Source organism: Colossoma macropomum, unplaced genomic scaffold (assembly GCF_904425465.1).
Source record: "Colossoma macropomum unplaced genomic scaffold, Colossoma_macropomum, whole genome shotgun sequence".
Classification (NCBI taxonomy): Eukaryota; Metazoa; Chordata; class Actinopteri; order Characiformes; family Serrasalmidae; genus Colossoma; species Colossoma macropomum.
Genome location: NW_023494806.1, coordinates 27,972,146 through 27,991,345, shown reverse-complemented (window position 1 = coordinate 27,991,345; position 19,200 = coordinate 27,972,146). Strand labels below are relative to the sequence as shown.

The following is a 19,200-nucleotide window of genomic DNA, read 5'->3' as shown; positions in this document are numbered from 1 at the left end:
TGTGTGTGTGTGTGTGTGTGTGTGTGTGTGTGTGTGTGTGTGTGTGTTTGTGTGTTTGTGCATACACGTATGTCCTCTGGGTGTATCTTGCTGCGCTTGGCACGGATGTCATCCTCTTGTACGTGACAGTGCCTGCAGGCCATGCCAGACACTGAGAGAGTGATAGAGAGAAAGAAAGCAAGTAGAAAGACATAGGGAGAAAAGAAGAGTGCATGAGGACAAGAATAGCGATTTGTGGGAGATAAATGGATGATAGACACACATACACTGGATTACACAAAAATACTGAACAGTGCTTGGTCAGTCACTGCTGTGTCCTATATATTGATTGTGAAGGCACACACATTAAAGGTCTCCTTAAGCTGTTACCTTAAGCCTAATCTTTGCCATGATTCTTTTTTTTGGTTTGTATATATGTTTTTTTTATTTCCTTTGTTAATTGAACTTAAATAAAGCCTAAAAGTAATTTGAGACCATTTCTGGTCTTTTTGTCATGATATGCCAAACAATGTTAAAAAGTCTAAAATAAATACAAACTGAGAACATTTCGCAGGTATCGCCGCTGTCATAAGAAGTTTACTTATGACAGCGGCGATATAGTGGAAATATTCGTTCACTTGCTATGTGGTACATTTTTCATGTCCACAGACTTTTTTTTTTCTCCATAGAACAGTTCCAAGTATTCTTTTGTTTTAAAACCCCTGTTTACTTTGTGCTGCCAGTTTCCAGTTCATTAAGTTCATCTCTCTCTCTCTCTTTCTCTCTCTCTCCCACTCTCTCGCTGTCGCTGTGTGTGTTTCAGGATTGAGGTTGGCAGAGCAGCTGGGGAGGCGTGAGGATGAGGCTAAAATCCGCCATCGTCTGGGTCTCTCTCTGTGGGCGAGTGGCAACCTGGAAGAAGCTCAGCAGCAGGTATTTATTGTGTGTTTGTTTGTGTGTGTAAATGTGCGTTTAGCATACATGCAAAAGCACACGTTCAACAAACCAGTATTATACTTGATATCTACAAATGTAATTGATACCAGATTAAACGTTTAACATTTAAAAGGCCCTTATCTTGCTTTTTCACTGAAGATTTTTATGTACTCTGCCAAGTCCGTGCAGTCCATTTAAGGAAACTAAGCTGCAAAAATAGCTTGATTTGAAATGGTTATGGTGTCATACATTTTAATATGACCTATTTGATTGTAGCAGGATATATGAGAGAAAACTATTAAACATTGCTCCTAGAAAGCACATGTATCTTTGCAGTCTTCCAGAGAAGCAGTGGCTGAAGCGTTCTGATGTCACAGTTTGTTCCGTATATTTCAGCTTGGACTGCTTTTTAAAAAACGTTTAATACAGGGCAGCCTGTCAGAGCAGAGTTCATTTACATATACTTAAAGGCACAGTTACAGAAATGGTCTGTCTTTAAGGCAGATGCAGAATTGGCTATTTCTGCAATTTAATGTGCTGTTTTTCTTTAATAACGTGATATCTCAGGGCTGATGCTGCATTGATTTGATATATAAAGAATGTAATCTAACAAAGCTAAAAATGTAAGGTTCATTCTTTAGTTTGTGTCACAAACTACATTTCTGAACAAGAAAACACATAAATAGGAATATAAGTCATACATCAGTAGTGATTTAGTGTTACTCTCATTAAACAAACAAATAATAACCTCTTACCAGTCCAAATTGATCTCTGAATAAGCTTGGAAAAATTACTTGGAAAAAAATCATGATGTCTCTGACAATTGTGCATCTTTTAGCAGTTATAGAAAACATGGTATTACACGGAATGCCCCGATTCTGCAGACGTGCACGTACCGTAACTTCTCTGGCAGCAGATTTAAACAAGTTTGGGGGGTATTCACCAATATCCTTTTGAATGGATTGTCAGTGAGACACTTGGTTTTAAAGCATTAATTCTAAGGAATAAAGAGAAGTTGGAAGTTGGTCATGTAAAAACAAATTATGCTTTTTTTAATACAACACCACTCAGACATTAATAGTAAGTTTTGGGGAGAACAGTTCAAGAAAATGTAGAAAAAGGGCCCTTCAAATTATTAACTCCACTTGCTCCCTCCAACCTATACTTTTCAGACATCAGATAACACTTGTCTACCATGCAGAAGTAAGCTGCCTTGACAGTAATTGACCTGACACTTCCTACAACTTTCTCTCACTAGCACACACTCTCTCAAATCTTCACACACGAAACACACACACACACACACACACATGCTGATTGGTCACTTGGAGTGCACTACTGACCTGTAGTGAAATCCTTAGGAGACTGAATCTGGAAATGGACAGCCATTTCATCAGCTAGCCAAAATAAATCGATACAAAATAGTGATTCAGCTTTTCTCACCCTCTATCCTCATTTATTGCACTATCCTGTACCTCTCTCTTTCTCTGTCTGTCTGTCTGTCTCTGCACTGTAGAATACTTCTGCCCCCCAGGGGTGAAAACTAATACCACAACATGTCTTTCCTTCAGTGAGACATGAATTATTTCTAGGTCCACCTAATGAAATAGTGTGTATGTCTATACACATTTAGTAGCCACTTTATCACACTCACCTTGTTAGTATGTCTTCCAGTCTTACCCACAAAGGGCCAGTGAGGGTGCAGATTCTTATTCTAAACAAGCAGGAGCACACCTGATTCTGCTTTTTTAATCAGTTGGTCTCAGAATTTAGACAGTTGATGAGCTGTGCTCCTGCTTGGTTGGAATAGAAACCAGCAGCCAAACTGGCCCATTATGGATAAAGTTGGGCACCATTGCTTTAGCACTTCTTCAAGCACAATTTTAGTCACTCTTTAACCCTTCATCACTGGTTAGTTTCTGCCCACAGGACCATATTCAGCTTGATATTTTTGGTTGGTGGGCCGTTCCTAACCCAGCAGTGACATTAAAGTGTGTAAAACCCCAGCATTGCTGCTGTACCTAAAATAGTTGTACCACTACAACACTCACATACCACTACCGTGTCAGTGTCAGTGCTGTGCTATGAATGGTCCACCACGCAAATAATATCTGGTCAGCTTTCCATAGATGAATAGGGTAGGCAGTGCCCATCAGTAATTGTAAACCTACAATATGTATCTATATGTTAAGTGTTTGTGATAAAATGGCCAATAACTGTAGGTACAAGGTAGGTGCACCTAATAAGCTGCTAACAAGGTATATGTGTGTGTGTGTCTGTTTACAGCTCTACCGTGCATCTGTGCTGTTTGAAACGTTAAGGCACGAGGCCCAGCACAGCTCTGACTACAAGCTTTCCCTCTTCGACCTGCAGACGTCTTCATATCAGGCTTTGCAGAGAGTCCTCGTGTCTCTAGGTGAGATTTCGTCCCCTCATCTTCTTTCTCTTCCAGCTCTTCTGCCTCTCTCTCCTCAGCCTTATCACTTGTTTACCATCCCAAATGCATACCTTTTCTTGCAACTACAGACTCTAACCCATTTGTCTGACTCACTTCCTATATCTTCATTCGATTTATTTTTCCTTTGTGTCCCTTGTCAATGCCAGTAACTTTAAAGTATTTATAATGGAGTTGGAAAATAAACTTCCCTAAGGCAGTGTTGTGATTCAGTACTCACCACGTGCGCTTGGCTGTTGTCTTTTGGGTCCTCAGTTATATTCAGTTCACTAAAATAACTTTCCCATTTCTTTTTTTATAGCATTGTTATTTTAAAGTCATTCTAGCTCTATTTTTTACAAAATTTTACAGGAAGATTGAATTGAGTGTAAACATTATTATAAAATAAAAAAATGCAAAATAGAAAGTTAAATATAAAATGATGAGGATAAATAGTACATTTGTCCTTGGAGACTGAACATGCTGTGTTAAATAACTACATTTAAAAAAGAGCATCAGTCAAAGCTATAGTTGGCAATGGTTTAATAGGTTTTCAGCTGGATTTCTGAAATATTAGCACATTGCTGATTAATGAGCAGGGACATATCAAACTATCATTTTGCTAAAGCAGAGATGAACAAGACTATTAAGACATTTAAAAACTAATAATCTAAAAAGCAATTCTAAAAGTCACAAGTAGACAATGAAGGGATTAAAGGGCTAGTGTAATGTGATCCCTCATTCTGATGCAGGATTCTGGCATAGCCATTCTGAACTCATTGCAGATTAGTAATAGACCTCTTGGGTAGGTTGGATAAAAGAGCGTTGCAGTAATCTAGGCTAGATGAACAAAGGCATGTATTACTTTCTTACAGCCAGCTATAGAGAGAATGTCACACACTTTGGAGATATTATGGAGGTGATGGTATGATGTTTTATAGAAGTTCTTAAAACTGAGGTTGCTGTCACAAAAGACTTCTGTATTCTTGATGTAATTCTTTGCCTTGACAGACAAGGAGTCTTTCTTTTGAGACTCTAAGGTGATAAGTACAGATAGAGCTGGGTGTTGTCTGCACATTCATAAATTATATGAGCAAGGAGAAACAATAATAAATAAACTTGGGCCCAGAGTCAAGGTTTATGGTACCCTACAATATGCTACTTGGATATATATGCACCCCATGCAACATAATTGTCACAAACACTTAAGTAGGATTTGAAAACTGAATCAGAGTGGGCAACTCAGTTCTGCACACTGTCAAATAAAATCTTAAGGTTAACTGTGTCAAAGACAGCACTGAGATCAAGGACAACCAAGACAGACAGGACACCCAAGTCCCTTTCAACTCTTAAAACATTTAAAATGTTAATAATATTGCAGTCTGATTTGGCTATAATTATGGCTGTAAAAGAGGCAGGATTTTGTTTATAGAAGAGGCATGAAAGTAGCTGTTTTGAGACAATATGATTGAGACAGTGGTTGAATTTTTTTTTTCTGGTTTGGTTGTGAGACAGCAATCAATCTATATTATATATTACTGGCAAATTGGCAAAATAACTAAAATAATGCACTCTCTCTCTCTCTCTCTCTCTCTCTCTCTCTCTCACTCTCTCTCTCTCTCTCTCTCTCTCTCTCTGTCTCTTTCCCACCGCGTTTTCTTGGATCAGGTCATCATGATGAAGCCTTGGCCGTAGCAGAGCGAGGTCGTACACGTGCATTTGCAGACTTGCTGGTAGAAAGGCAGACAGGGCAGCATGAGACAGATCCGTACAGCCCCACCACAGTGGAGCACATCCTGGACTCAATTAACAAGCAGAGAGCGCTGGTGCTCTACTTCTCAATGGCTGCTGGCTACCTCTACAGCTGGCTACTAGCTCCTGGTTCAGGTAGGAGTGCGTATTGATGCTTCTCTACCAACAAGGTGTGGGTGCTCGTGCCAGAATCATTGAACAAACAAGTGACACAAGGGGTTGTGGGGCAGGGTAATGCTGCCACATGAAGTTGTTTACAGGAGTTAATTTGGCATTTTCCATTACAATAATAATAGGATGAGGAAGCCCAAAAAAGAACACTATTTTCCAAATATTTTTGGAAAAATAAAAGAAAACCTCCGCAAAACTTTAAATCATCAGTGATTTATAGTGATGTAGTCAAGGTGTATGTAAAAATACAATAAGATGTTACAGCCAGGTTCACCAGAGTGGAAAATTCCAAACAAATTCACAAAACTGTCAAAAAGAGTTTTTATTATTACATGCCTTTAAGTCATTATGGCTTCTGGTGACTATGGGAATAGTTTTTCTCCAGAATATCCAGATTCCTCTATTTGTATCCACCCATCTTGTAGCTGTTAGTACTTGTCCTTTTCTACCTTTTACCTTTAACTGTTCCGAACAATGGTAAAAAGTGGTAAAGTTAACAGTCTTTCCTTTCCAAAAAGAGTACAAGGACAATAAAAATGTTTTAGCAAGGAAAAGGTAAATGTGAATTTTGGCATGCTAATGTTTAGGCTAAGGAAAGCCCACCTCGAGATTCATAATCATTTAGTTTTCAAATGGATGGAAATGTGGACTGGTTCTTATAAAAAAGGGCTGGTTCTTAAACTACTTCCCAGCTTTGGCATAAACATTATGCATGTAAGATGTGTTTGTGAAGGTGTTTTTGTTTTTGTTTGCAACACTATGCTTCCCACTTCTGATACATATTTTACTCTGTTGTATATTTACTGTGTGAGTATTTGTATTTTAAATTATTTGCTCTAAAATTGTGCTGTTTGTACTCACATGCTCAATAGTGCCTGATATTGAACAAACAATTATAAACTACAAAGTGCTTCTCAGTCTGTGCACTCACACACACACGCACCCTCTGCAGCTGCCTCCCGGAGGGTATGCAGAGAATTGAAAGGAGACTTGATAGTGCCACCTGCCACTCCAGGGTTGGTTGAATTGGGTTGGCATCACTGCTACCCTGTCGCACAACCCATTTCCTGTGTGCTTCTGCATGTGTGTCTGTCTGTCTATGTATGCCTGTATGTAAGTATATTTCTCTTTGACTTAAAAGCTTAAAAGAGTGAGAAAGAAATTTTTCTTAATAAAATAATCCACTGCACACTAGAATAAACCATCACTTACTGTTCATAAATATATGTTTTCAATTATGTTTTATCAATTCTATGTTGTCTATTTTTATTATTTTATTTTTATATAGAAATTAGGCTTTCCATACTTTATGCACTTTTGCCCAGTCCCATCCCAGATCAATGAGATAATAAATGTTTTAATAAATGTGCAAATAAATGAATTTCTTTTCCATTAATACATTATACGGCATACTTCTCTTTCCCTTCTCAAAAAATATAATTTGGGGTGTAGTATAACACTCATTTTGCCTTCTCATGTGCATAGTGCATGTGACAGTACATCACAGTACACCTTTCTGAGTATATCATGGATATTGACAAAACTTTTCAGTAAAACACTGACCAACTATGTGCTTCATTAAAAAAACATAATTGATCATGTTTAACTGGATCTACTGTATTTTTGCCATATCACCCAGCCCTATTGAGGGTTGTTTTGTCGATAAATACTCATGCATGTATGAGGTCCATGGTTTTGTCTAGCTGTTATGTATGCTGCATTTGTTAAAGCCTTCCAGCAACGTGCTTGTGAGAAATGTCTGGTATTAAGAGGCAGAAATAATTCCACTCAAAACTGGCTGCCACTGGTTGCCCAAAAATTTGTAAATTGCCACACTTTTGAGCATTTAGTGTTAGCATTTAGACTCACACTCAGTTTTGTACAGTTCTGGATGAACCTGAAATGGGTGCAAAAGGCTAAGTACATCTGGCCCTCAGTCCTTTTGTTGTCTTCCCCTGTTTCCCTTTGTGCTTCTACACTGCTCTATAGATTTTTTTTTTTACCCCCCCCACCCAATCTGCTTCCTTAGCCAGATGGCATGCTCCAAGCTGCAATTAACTCCTGATTGTTTTATTCATTTACTTCAGCAGATGCTTCAATACAGGGTTGCACTCAGTGTTTACATTCAGCAGAGTGTGTGAGCTTTCATGTGCACAAGTGAAATGAAAAATAGCTTTCAGTTTAAGTGAAAAATCTGTCTGTGTGATCTAAGTGAAACCTCCTCCTCCCCATCAGGTATTGTGAAGTTCCATGAGGTGTACCTGGGTGAGGGCATGTCAGAGGGAGACCCAGATTTCCAGGAGGGAGGTATAGGTGCAGGAGGAGGAGGTGGTGTTGGAGCTGGAACCTCTTCGTTAGAGCAGTATATCTGCAGTGCCCGGGAGGCCCTAGGAGTCGAGTCCTTCTACAGCAGGTACAACTTATGCACACCTCCCAGCACACACACTTGCATCCTATCCCTGTCCCACTTTATTCCAATTTCTAGATATTACATAAACAGATCTGATTAATTAAGCCACAGTGGAAGCAACTATTAAACTCTGAATTGATGCAGCAAGTTACTAATCACCATTGTGCTTGGTTCGGAAAAATCTTTGATTGCATTTCTTGAATAGTAGTAATGTCTTTTGTCACATGCTAGTAGTCCCACCAATTCCACTGGGGTGGTACATTCGATGTACACCAATCAGCCATAATATTAAAACCACCTCCTTGTTTCTGCACTCATTGTACGTTTTATCAGCTCAACTTACCATATAGGTGCACTTTGTAGTTCTACAATTATAGACTGAAGTCCTTCTATATCTCTACACGCTTTCTTAGCCCACTTTTACCCTGTTCATCACTGGTCAGGAGCCCCACAGGACCCCCACACAGCAGGTATTATTTAGGTGGTGGATCATTCTCAGCACTGCAGTGACTGATGTGGCGGTGGCGTGTTAATGTGTTTTGTGCTGGTACGAGTGGATCAGACACAGCAGTGCTGCTGGAGTTTTTAAACACTGTGTTTATTCACTGTCCACTCTACCTTGTAGATGCAAAATCAGAGACAGTTGCTGTTTGCTAAGTATGCAGAGAAACAGATGGACTACAGTCTGTAGTTGTGGAACTTCAAAGTACACCTATATGTTAAGTGGAGCTGATAAAATGGACAGTGAGTGTAGAAACAATATTTTAATGCTATGGCTAATCGGTGTAAACAATAGCACTATTCAAGCTGTATTTGTTTTACCAGATGAAATTTTGTAATGTTATTTGTAAAGAATAATGTTGATTCATTCAGGATCAAAATACGTGTGTAGGTAGATGAATGTAGCGTTGAATGTAGAAGTCTTGCCTAAGGACTTTTATAGGTGTAGTCTGGTGTGCATGCCTGTGTGGGGAATGAAACCCCAGTCCATGGAGGGTAATGTTCTTACCCAATACACAATAGCTTTGTGTATTAGCAGGTTTTGTTATTATTAGCAGGTTTATTAAAACAAGATTACTGAGGGAGCACCCGGTTACAGAATTACAGAATGCAATTTACTCAGGAATTATAACTTGGCAGAACTGTAAAATACTACAGACATTACAAATTTTTGCTAGATTAAAATCACAGATCTTATCAGTAATCACAAGTTACATTATTTCTCCAGGTAAAACTAATCTATTTTCAACAGGCCTGAAGAGTTTGTACATTTGCCTGTTTATGTTATGTCAAGTGATGAACACATCACTCTGAGTTACAGCCTATTGCTATTATGGGACGTAGATTTGGGTGCCTAAACAGCTTACTGTTATTCAGGATGAATGACATGACTAACCTGAAATAACATACCTTAAAACAAAAAATACCTTAAAACAAAAAACATGATTTCTTTAAATGTTCTTTAAGTCTATTTAAGGTGACACTAAGTATATACTCTATAGTATGTGACGCTATAGTATATACTCAACAAACTGCAGTAGTATAGACAGTATTCATCAGTGAATAGTGAGTGTTTTGTCAGCAGCAGTCTCTTTACTAGCAGCCCAGTTCTTTTTCCTGCTGTATGAGAAACCACTAAGCACCAAATTTATGCCAAATTGCCCGCAAATTTGTTTGGAAATTAATTTGCAACTCGGCTTGAGCGCAGCGTTTAAGCTTCACCTCATTTCACTCTGCGGTTTCTGCAGACGCTTCCACTTCCACAGGTTCATTTGAAATGGATAATGAGCAAAGCGGCGCCCAGTAATGGCTGTATCAGACACGTGTACGCACACACACTTACACACACACACACACACACACACCCCCCACACACCCGCACTCACACTCTTTTCCATGCTCAGCACATCAGGTGTTCCTTTCTTTTTTGCTTTTTTGTTGTTACCCCGAAACTCTTTTTCTCTTCACAACTCGAAGTGTCTAGTTTTCAAGTGCTTTAAAGTCAAGGGAACCTTTCCTTTCTATGCATGGAGTATGGAAGCATAAGTGTGTGAGTTTGTGTGTGTGTGTGTGTGTGTGTGTGTGAGTTGTTATATGCTGAACCATCCATTTTATATTTTTGATGGCTGCATGGATCTGAGAGAGAGAAAAAGAGTGCATATATGTGTGCAGTAAGATGCTGAGCCATCCATTTCATAATTTTGATGGGTGGATGTGGCAAGAGACAGACAGATAGTGAAGGAAGTGAGTGAGATGTTTTATTCTGGTTCCCATGGCAAGGATAACGCAATGTAGTAGCTGAGCTATTAGCAGGCGCAGATAGTCAAGATCCCCTGCTGACTAGCTTAGATATAAACTACTGTGTGAAAGGAAGCATTTTATTCAGCCCTCATCCTCTGAGACTTTCCAGCGAGAGAGAAGGAGGCAGAAAGGGAGAGGTTTGAGAAAGTAGGCCAGAAGGGTAAGAGAGAAGTTCACATGGTCTGAGATGATGTGGATTTCAAAATGTATGAAGGAAAGTGGAGAGACCTTTGCAGAGTCATGCCTGTCTTTTTAATACTTTAACTTGTAGGTTCTTTTGAAGTACATACACTACTGTTCAAAAGTTTGGAATCGCTTGCAATATTAATAATTGCTCTTATTTTATTCAATAATAATATATGCAGTGTGGATTGAAATACTGTAAACTACGCCATTAAAATGGTTCTTAAAGAGTGCCTTAGTAAAAACATTGGTTATATCTATATTACAGTGTAAATATTTTAGCTTTTATTTATTTAATAATCATATATATTGTTCATTTTTGTGAAGGATAGAGTTTATATTTTTATCTTATTTTTTACTTGAATGGTTCCTTGCATGGATGATGATTCTGCTCTATGATGAAAAACCTATTGTAAATGCTTCTTTAAAAAGACTTTGTAAAATTTGTTCTATGTAACACCAAACATGGGTTCTGCTATTGTTACAAGTCATAGAACCTTTTTTGGTACTATAACTAGAACCTTTTTTTTTTACCAAGGGTATAGTAACATAAAGGTCTTTTAAAATGTTTTATTCAGCATGTCAAGTTTTTGTGTGTGTGTGTGTGTGAGTGTGTGTGTGAGAGTTGTTATATGCTGAGCCATCCATTTTATATTTTTGATGGCTGCATGGATCTGAGCACATCAGGTGTTCCTTCCTTTCCTTTCATATTGCAGGCAATATGGTATAAATTTGGTGTACCTCCATTTCCAAAAAAGTTGGGACGCTGTGCAAAATGTAAATGAAAACAAAATGCAATGATGTGAAAATTATTTAAACCATATATTTTTTTGAAAATAGTACAATGCAACATATCAAATGCTGAAACTGAGAAATTTTATTGTTTTTTGATAATGTATGCCTATTTTGAATTTGATGCCAGCAACACGTTTTAAAAAAGTTGGGACGAGCAACAAAAGACTGGTAAAGTTATGTAATGCTAAAAAAAAAAAAACACCTGAAGGTTAATTGGCAACAGGTCAGTAACTTGATTGGGTAGAAAAAGAGAATCCTAGAGAAGCTGAGTCTTTCAGACATAAAGATGTAAAAGACTGCATGGGCAAATAGTGCAACAATTAAAGAATAACATTTCTCAATGTAAAATAGTAAATAACTTGGGGGTTTCATCATCTACAGTACATAATATAATTAAAAGATTTAGACAATCCGGAGAAATTGCTGTATGCCAGGGACAAGACTGAAAACCAGTATTGGCTTGCCAAGATCTTTGGGCCCTCAGGTGGCAATGCATTAAAAACAGATATGACTCTGGAGTGGAAATCATTGCATGGGCTCAGGAACACTTCTGAAAACCACTGTCTGTGAACACAGTTCATCACAAGTTAAAACTCTACTATGCAAGGAAGAAATCATATTTAAACAGGATTCAGAAATGCTGCCACCTTCTCTGGGCCTGAGCTCATTTGAGATGGACTGAGGTGAAGTGGAAAAGTATTCTGTGGTCCACCGAATCAAAATTGGAAATTCTTTTTGGAAATCATGGACACTGTGTTCTCCGGGCTAAAGACCATCAGGCTTGTTATCCGCATACAGTTCAAAAGCCAGCATGTGTGATTTTATGGGGGTGCATTAGTGCGTATGACACGGGTGACTGGTACATCTGTGAAGGCACCATTAATGCTGAATGATATATACAGGTTTTGTCAACATATGTTACCATTCAGACAATGTCTTTTTCAGGGAAGGTCTTGCTTATTTCAGCAAGACAATGCCAAACAACATTCTGCACATATTACAACAGCATGGCTCTATAGTAAAAAGGTTAGGGTGCTAAACTGGCTTGCCTGCAGTTCAGACCTTTCACCCACTGAAAACATATGGCACATTATGAAATTAAAAAGACGACAAAAGAAACCTTGAACTGTTGAGCAGCTGAAATCCTATATAAAGTAAGAATGGGAAAACAATTCCCTTTCAAAACTACAACAATTTGTCTCCTCAGTTCCCAAACACTTACAGAATGTTGTTAAAAGAAGAGGTGATGCAACATAGTTGGTAATAATGCCCCTGTCCCAACTTTTTTGGAACGTGTTGCTGCCATCAAATTCCAAATGGGCATATATTTTTCAAGAAACAATAAAATTTCTCAGTTTCAGCATTTGATATGTTGTCCTTGTACTGTTTTTAATAAAATATAGGGTTCACATGATTTGCATATCATTGCATGCTACTTTTAGTCACATTTTGCACAGTGTCCCAACTTTTTCGGAAACAGTTGTATATGTATTAATGTTATATATTAATAAATGACATAATATATTCAAATGATCTATTTACAGTAGTTCCTACTTATTTGCCTGAGATTTGATCCCCACTTTTCAAATACAAGGCCTTTTCTATAGCTTCCTACAAATTAGTTGAAACATATGAAGCTATATAAAGAGTACTAACATCACAGTGTAGAATTATTTTGTATATGTATCTGTAATAAATTGTTTATATATTCTTGAATACAAATTGGAAGATCACTATAATTGATGAATGAAGGACGTTAATGCCTCTCTCTCTCTCTTTCTCTTTCTCTCTCTCTGTCTTTTTCAGAGGATGCTCTGGCAGTGAAACTGGTAGTGAAGCAGGAGATTTGTTGGACCAGCAGTTTGAAGAGCTCAATAACAAAATGAATTTTTTGCGCATGGTGTCCAGAAACAACCTATTTAACAGGTGAGGCACCCAAAAACGAAACCTGTTAAAAGCCATTTAATTAAAAAAAAATAAATAAAAATATAGCCGCAAGCGGCAATGAGCGGGTTCAAGCATGCAACAGCAGTACGGGCCCTTCTGCAGGTTTAGCCCATTAGGCCTAAAAAGACCTCAAGCTTTTCGTTTAGCCCATTAGGCCTAAAAAGGCCTCAAGCTGTGGGTCTTATTCATAAGCAGAGTGAATAGAACTGAAAGGAACTCAGTTCATCAAAAGATCTTAAGTTGCCTTAAACAATGAGTAGAGGTCTTTAAACACATTATAGGTTTATCTACACCGGTTTGTAGAACATCCAAGAGGTCGTCAACATAGATGTCAAAACTACATGTCTAATGGCAGCATTTCTCACATAGTAGCACTTGCACAGTGGATTGGTTCTATATTTACCCCTTGATTTGATGTAGGCCACAGTGAGGCCTAATGCACTCATAAGGCGCAGTAATGGTGTGAGGAGCTCAGTGAAAGTGGGTCAGAATTTGTCAGAAGGTTTCAATATGGTAAGATTATTGATCAGGGACCATATACGAGGCTGTAAACTAAGTTTTGAGTAGACTGACCTTTTGACCTTTGTATAATAAGTCTTTGTATAATGTAGACTCTGAATGAATAAACCAAAATAAAAGACAAGCAGTACAAATTTTCAAATAACATGTAATTAGAAAGTTGTTCAGGTCACTGAACTGAGTCAAATGGCCCCAATTATTTGTCTGCAGACCTTGTAATAACATTGTAATAGCATTTTAATTGATTTTCAAGTGTTTTTGAGTGCTGAAGCGCCCCCTAAAGGCCAATCTGGACCAAACTTGGCATCCTCCATTATAGTCTTCAGTTGCACAAATCAACCAAGAATGGACATGATCTGACCAATGGCTGTTGAGTTATAGCAAATCAAGCTAGCAATGCCATGGTTGCAGTAGTTAATTGATTAATTTTCAATACACTCAGTAGAAAAGTCAAAATGTTTTTGATAATTATTGAGGATCAGTGTCTTCTGAATCTTAAGATACTAATTTGATGATAATTGGCAAAACATCCTGAGACTAGTTCGCAAGAATAGGTTTTTCACATTATGCAAATTAGCTCAAAAACTAAGGGGCTGGGGCTAAAAGTGACTAGATGCACTTGTTCAGTACATCCCAAGGAATCAGCAGAAAAAGGAATTTTGTCTCTATCTCACTCTGATCAAAATATGAGTAAAGTTGAGAAAGATGAAAAGTTGAAACATAGGGCTAAAGTAAAGTATGAGCTCAGTGAAAGTGGGTCAGAATTAGTGAAAAGGCCACAATATGGTATGATTCTTGATCAGGGACCATATCCAAAGATGTTTACCAAGTTTTGGTCAGATTGACCTTTTGACCTTTGTATAATAAGCCTTCGTATAATGTAGTCTTCGAATGAATAAGCCAAAATACCAGACAAACAGTACAATTTGTGACAGAAGATGTACTTAGAAAGTTGTTCAGGTGAGTGACCTGAGTCGTATGGCACCATTTGTTTATCTGTCGACCTTGTAATAACATTGTAATAGCATTTTAATTGATTTTTAAGTGTTTTTGAGTGCTAAAGCGCCCCCTAAAGGCCAATCTGGACCAAAATTGTCAGACACCATTACAGTCCAAATTTGTAAAAGTCCTTAAAGGTTGGACATGATCTGACCAATCACTGTTGAGTTATAGCTAATCAAGCTAACAATGCCATGGTCACTGTAATTAATCGATTGATCCACACGACCCTGAGTAGAAAGGCAATATGTTTTTGATAATTATTTACCTAGAGATGCCAAAGAATTGTTCTAGACCAAGTTCGCAAAGATTGGATCAAAATCCAGGGACTAGTTCGAAAAGTAGGCTTTTTAAACAGTTACCGATTACAAAAAAACTATGCAGTTTTGTAATAAATATGCATTGGCAAAATTGTTTGGAATAACGTACTTAATATGATACACAAGGACTTTCAAGTAAACTTGTAATAAAAGAGTAATAATATGTAATAATATGTTAATTTTTATGAATAGCGCCCCCCAGTGGCCAAATCTTTTGAAACTTGGTTGGTTGTTAGAAAGTTGCTAAATGTAGAGATCATTTAAGTTTCATGATGATTGGTCAATGTTAAGCCTGTCAAAAGCCTGCTAAATGCTGATTGGCCGATGGCAACCATATACTTCAGTGAATCAAATTGTCCTTATGGATTCCATTATAGTCTGGCCAACAGATGGTATCTGCAAAGTTTCAGCTTGATCAGATGTACGGATGCTGAGAAACAGCCATGTAGCATTAACTCCGCCCCATAATTACATATGCACACAAAAATCGAATGGCTACCTCAGAATGGGCTATTAACATGGCCTGTGAAGTTTGAAATTTTTTGGCTGAAGGATTGGCCAAGGAACCAGGAAAAAAATATGTCTTGTCTAGGAAAAATCTTTTTTTAGGAGTTATAGGCCAAAACGCGTTGACCTGTGCAATAGCGCCCCCTTGTGGCCGACTGGGCTGATTCCTTGCGCCTGAGTAGCGGGAGGGACTACTACCTGTTGACCAAGTTTGGTGTCTCTAGGACTTACGGTTTGGGCTGTGCGTTCCGTTTTAGGGAAGAAAAATAATAATAAGAAAAACCCTGACAATTCCAATAGGGTTCAATGCATTGCATGCTTGAACCCTAAAAAAGGCTTGTAAATCTGTCATTTTACCATTTTTAACCTCTCTTCAAGGAAGACCAGTATTAATTGTAGTTGTCATCCAATACCTGGTTTGGCGTAGAACAGTTTGCCTAGGTGCCTCTGACCAGTGCACAGGCCTGTTTGAGTGTGAGAATGAGGGTGTGAGAATGTCTGCTGTGCAGATATCCCTCTCATATATGTATGCCCACTTTCAGGCCCGTGTGTAATCTTCTCTTCATTAAGAGGCTAAGTCCCTACTCTAATTGAGTTGATCTGAATATTAATCCCCCATGATGAGTTTGTAATAAAGTAATCCTTTATTCTTTATGATGAGAAAAATTCATATTCACTGCCTGTGTCTTATACTAGGAATAGATGAAGACATGAAAAATAAATTGAATGAATAATACAAAATAAATGACATATAAATTATAAAATTGGCATTTGCCTTCAGTGTAGCCTTATTAGTTTATGTTGTTGAATTGTCAAATGGTCCTAAATTTTCAAGTTTATTGGACTGATTAATCGTCAGTTTTGCTTTGAAAATGAGGTATATACAGGATGTAGTTTACACAACTTTTCAGGGCATGTTCAATCCAGAGAGATCTATCAGGGCCTGTATTTATGAAGCCTCTCAGAGAAAGACTGCTGATCTAGGATCAGATTCCTCTTATATTTACTATGACCTCACTGACAGGAATAGATCCTAGTTTCACTCTGAGATTTATATTGCTTCTTTATGAATATGGGTCCAAGTTTATTTTTAAGGGATTCCCATTTGAGCCTAAGGAAATAGTCATAGTCTGCAGGGAAAAGCTGCAATGTGCAGATGTCTTAAAAGTCCTACACTGCCCTCTTGGGGTCATATTAGATTATTACAACTCATACCTCTTTGGTTCATTTTTTCTGGTAAAATAGTTGCAGCCACACATACTCCACACGCACGCCGGATTTTGTTAGTATCATTCTGATCCACACAGCCACACTTCTGTGCAGCAAGCTTTATTGGTTTAATGAGAAACACATTATTGCAACCGTTTGCATTTTGGAGCAAGTTTTTCACAGCATTACATCTTTAAATCTTATTCAAATATTCAAAGACACACATCATGTGAATGTGTTGATTTATGTCATTAGAAGATTTATATATTACAGCCTTGCATACTTCATGACTTGTCTTTGTTTCTTGCAGGAGTTGTCAGAGTATGACCAGTCTGTTCAGTAACCCCATGTCTCCAGTCAAAGATGGCTGTTCCACACCCCATCGCCCTGGTAGTGCCCCGAACAAACCTCCACTGCGTACCCTCTACGACCTCCTGATTGCTCCCATGGAGGGGGTGAGACTGCCTGACTTCCTTAGAAAAGAAAGGAATTCCTGTCACTCCCACCATTCTTCTTTTTTTCCCCATGTTTTTATTTTTTCTGGATTCAGTCATCAGCATGACTCAGCATTCAGAATAAGCAGTCAATTCAGTCTTAACATTAAATTGTACCTGTTAAATTCTTTAATCATTTAATATTTCAGAATGTGTTGAGTCAGGCATTGAGTATTTGCAATTAATAGTTAAGTGCTGTGTTTAGTTTTTTCTGTTTTCTTTTTTCAAATAATGCAATAAGTCATTCGAGGCAGTATGTTTCACTAATTTGACCATGACTGTTAGGCATAAACGCCTTTGAAATCACTGGCCTCTAGTGCAAAATACAATATGAAAAAATAGACCAGTGTTCAATACGTAATTTGGTCATGTGTCACTGTACAAACACACATACACACACACATTTTCCAACTGCTTATCCTTCTGGGTATGTATCATTATAATTTTTATTAATTTTATTATAAATTGAATATTGTTCATAAGCTTATCCAAGTATCCCAGCTCCCTCTGCGACCCAGAAAGGTAAGCGGCTTAGAAAATGTGTGTGTTTAGTAATGTATTTTTATTAATAATTGCAATAAACAATTCTTTCACAAAGTGGTGTAGGCTGTTAACAGTAATGTTTGTTTGCTAAGCAACATAAAAGCTTTGTTAATACTGAATTCAGTTGATGATGTGTTAATTTATGTGCACATTTTACAGTGCTTTTGGACTCTGTTCAGCCAGTCAGATTTTAGAACTGGAACTATATGTCTGTTTATCTCTCTATGTTTCATTCACTTTCAGGGTCTGATGCACTCAAGTGGTCCAGTTGGCAGGCACAGGCAGCTTGTTTTGGTTCTGGAAGGAGAGTTATATCTCATTCCCTTTGCTCTGCTGAAAGGCAGCTCATCCAATGAATATCTGTACGAGCGCTTTAGCCTGCTTGCTGTTCCGTCTCTGCGCAGCCTCGCATCGAATGCCAAGGTGAGCCTGACTTCATAATGCTGTCTATTGAGTAAGGTTTGAAGAGGTGACTGACAAACTAATAGTAGACAGATTACAATCGGTCCATTTGCAGATTACTAAAACTCAAACCTGCAGTTGTTAAACCTGCATCACAATTCTCTGCAGTTAATAACAGTATCACACCGAAACATGAGTAAATTAAACACAGTTTCTGAACTTACTAAATAGTTGTCATGGTAAAGCAGTACAGTACAGTTATTGGTAACTAAGGAAAATAACACACCAGGGAACAAATGCACCTAATCGTGTCTTTTATTTCTTCAGTGGCACACACAACAGAACTTAGGTTTGATAACAGACTGATAACAGCTGATTCAATGTAGATTTTCAGCTGATAACAGCTGAAAATCTACATTGAATCAGCTGTTATCAGTCTATTATCAAACCTAAGTTCTGTGAAAACAGACAAACAAACAAACTTGTCTTCTTTGTTTATTAAAGCTTCACCACAGTGGTAGTAAATGTAATTTAAATTGTCATTTAAAATGTTATTTAAATTGTCAGAATGAAAAACTAGTGTATATTTTTATACCCCTTGATAAACATACGGCACCCTAGAAGATTACCTCATACCTTGTTTGGACATTCTGACAACCTTTTTTGATCATCCCAAGGTTTGCTTGGAAATTATTATAGCAAAAAGGCTAAAATTTGGAGGGTTTGCTTCATTCAGCAATAGTCATCATATTCCATCAAACACATGGAAAAAGGGGATGACCTGGTGTCCAACAACATTGTTTAATATTTACCTGTATACATATAGATGGATTTTTTATTGCTGTTGTGCACAAACTAAGTGTTCCACAAGTGTTCAGACACGGGCTGCCATATGGCCTAAAGAAAATGTTGACAAGTTAACAACACCAAACTCGAGTGGGTTTTACCATGCAATGGTGAAAATGCTGGAGCATGAAGACTATGTTCAGGCATTCTTTCTCAATATACATCTAGTTGTTCTCAGTTTGCATGAGTTGACTGCTGATTGACCCGCCCGCATGAGACAACAACTAAGCCTACTTTGGCTGGAGTCACTCTGGACTCTTTATCTCTCCCACTGCGGCATTATGTTTTGGCAAGAAGTGGAACAAGAGATTGTTTTCCAGCAACCTCCTTAAAGGCTTGCAGACGTCTGACAAATTAACTAGGCATTCTGCCAAATAATTTGCAAAGCGAATGAGACACTGTGCTCGCTTAATGTGCTGGGGAGGGCCTTCGCAAGGTCAGTATATGTCTGTG

At 38.0% G+C, this 19,200-nt stretch overlaps 1 protein-coding gene across 4 annotated transcripts in view; it reads left to right on the top strand.

The window, feature by feature from the left end:
* LOC118827599 (tetratricopeptide repeat protein 28-like) overlaps window positions 1–19,200 on the top strand; it is a 149,041-nt gene that overhangs the window by 119,977 nt on the left and 9,864 nt on the right. For all 4 annotated transcript variants that reach the window (XM_036599022.1, XM_036599021.1, XM_036599020.1 and 1 more), the window contains 7 exons: window positions 803–912; window positions 3,202–3,331; window positions 5,018–5,236; window positions 7,508–7,685; window positions 12,768–12,887; window positions 16,773–16,917; window positions 17,743–17,922. In XM_036599022.1, coding sequence (XP_036454915.1) covers window positions 803–912; window positions 3,202–3,331; window positions 5,018–5,236; window positions 7,508–7,685; window positions 12,768–12,887; window positions 16,773–16,917; window positions 17,743–17,922 — 1,082 coding nt within the window. The remainder of the gene's footprint in view (window positions 1–802; window positions 913–3,201; window positions 3,332–5,017; window positions 5,237–7,507; window positions 7,686–12,767; window positions 12,888–16,772; window positions 16,918–17,742; window positions 17,923–19,200) is intronic.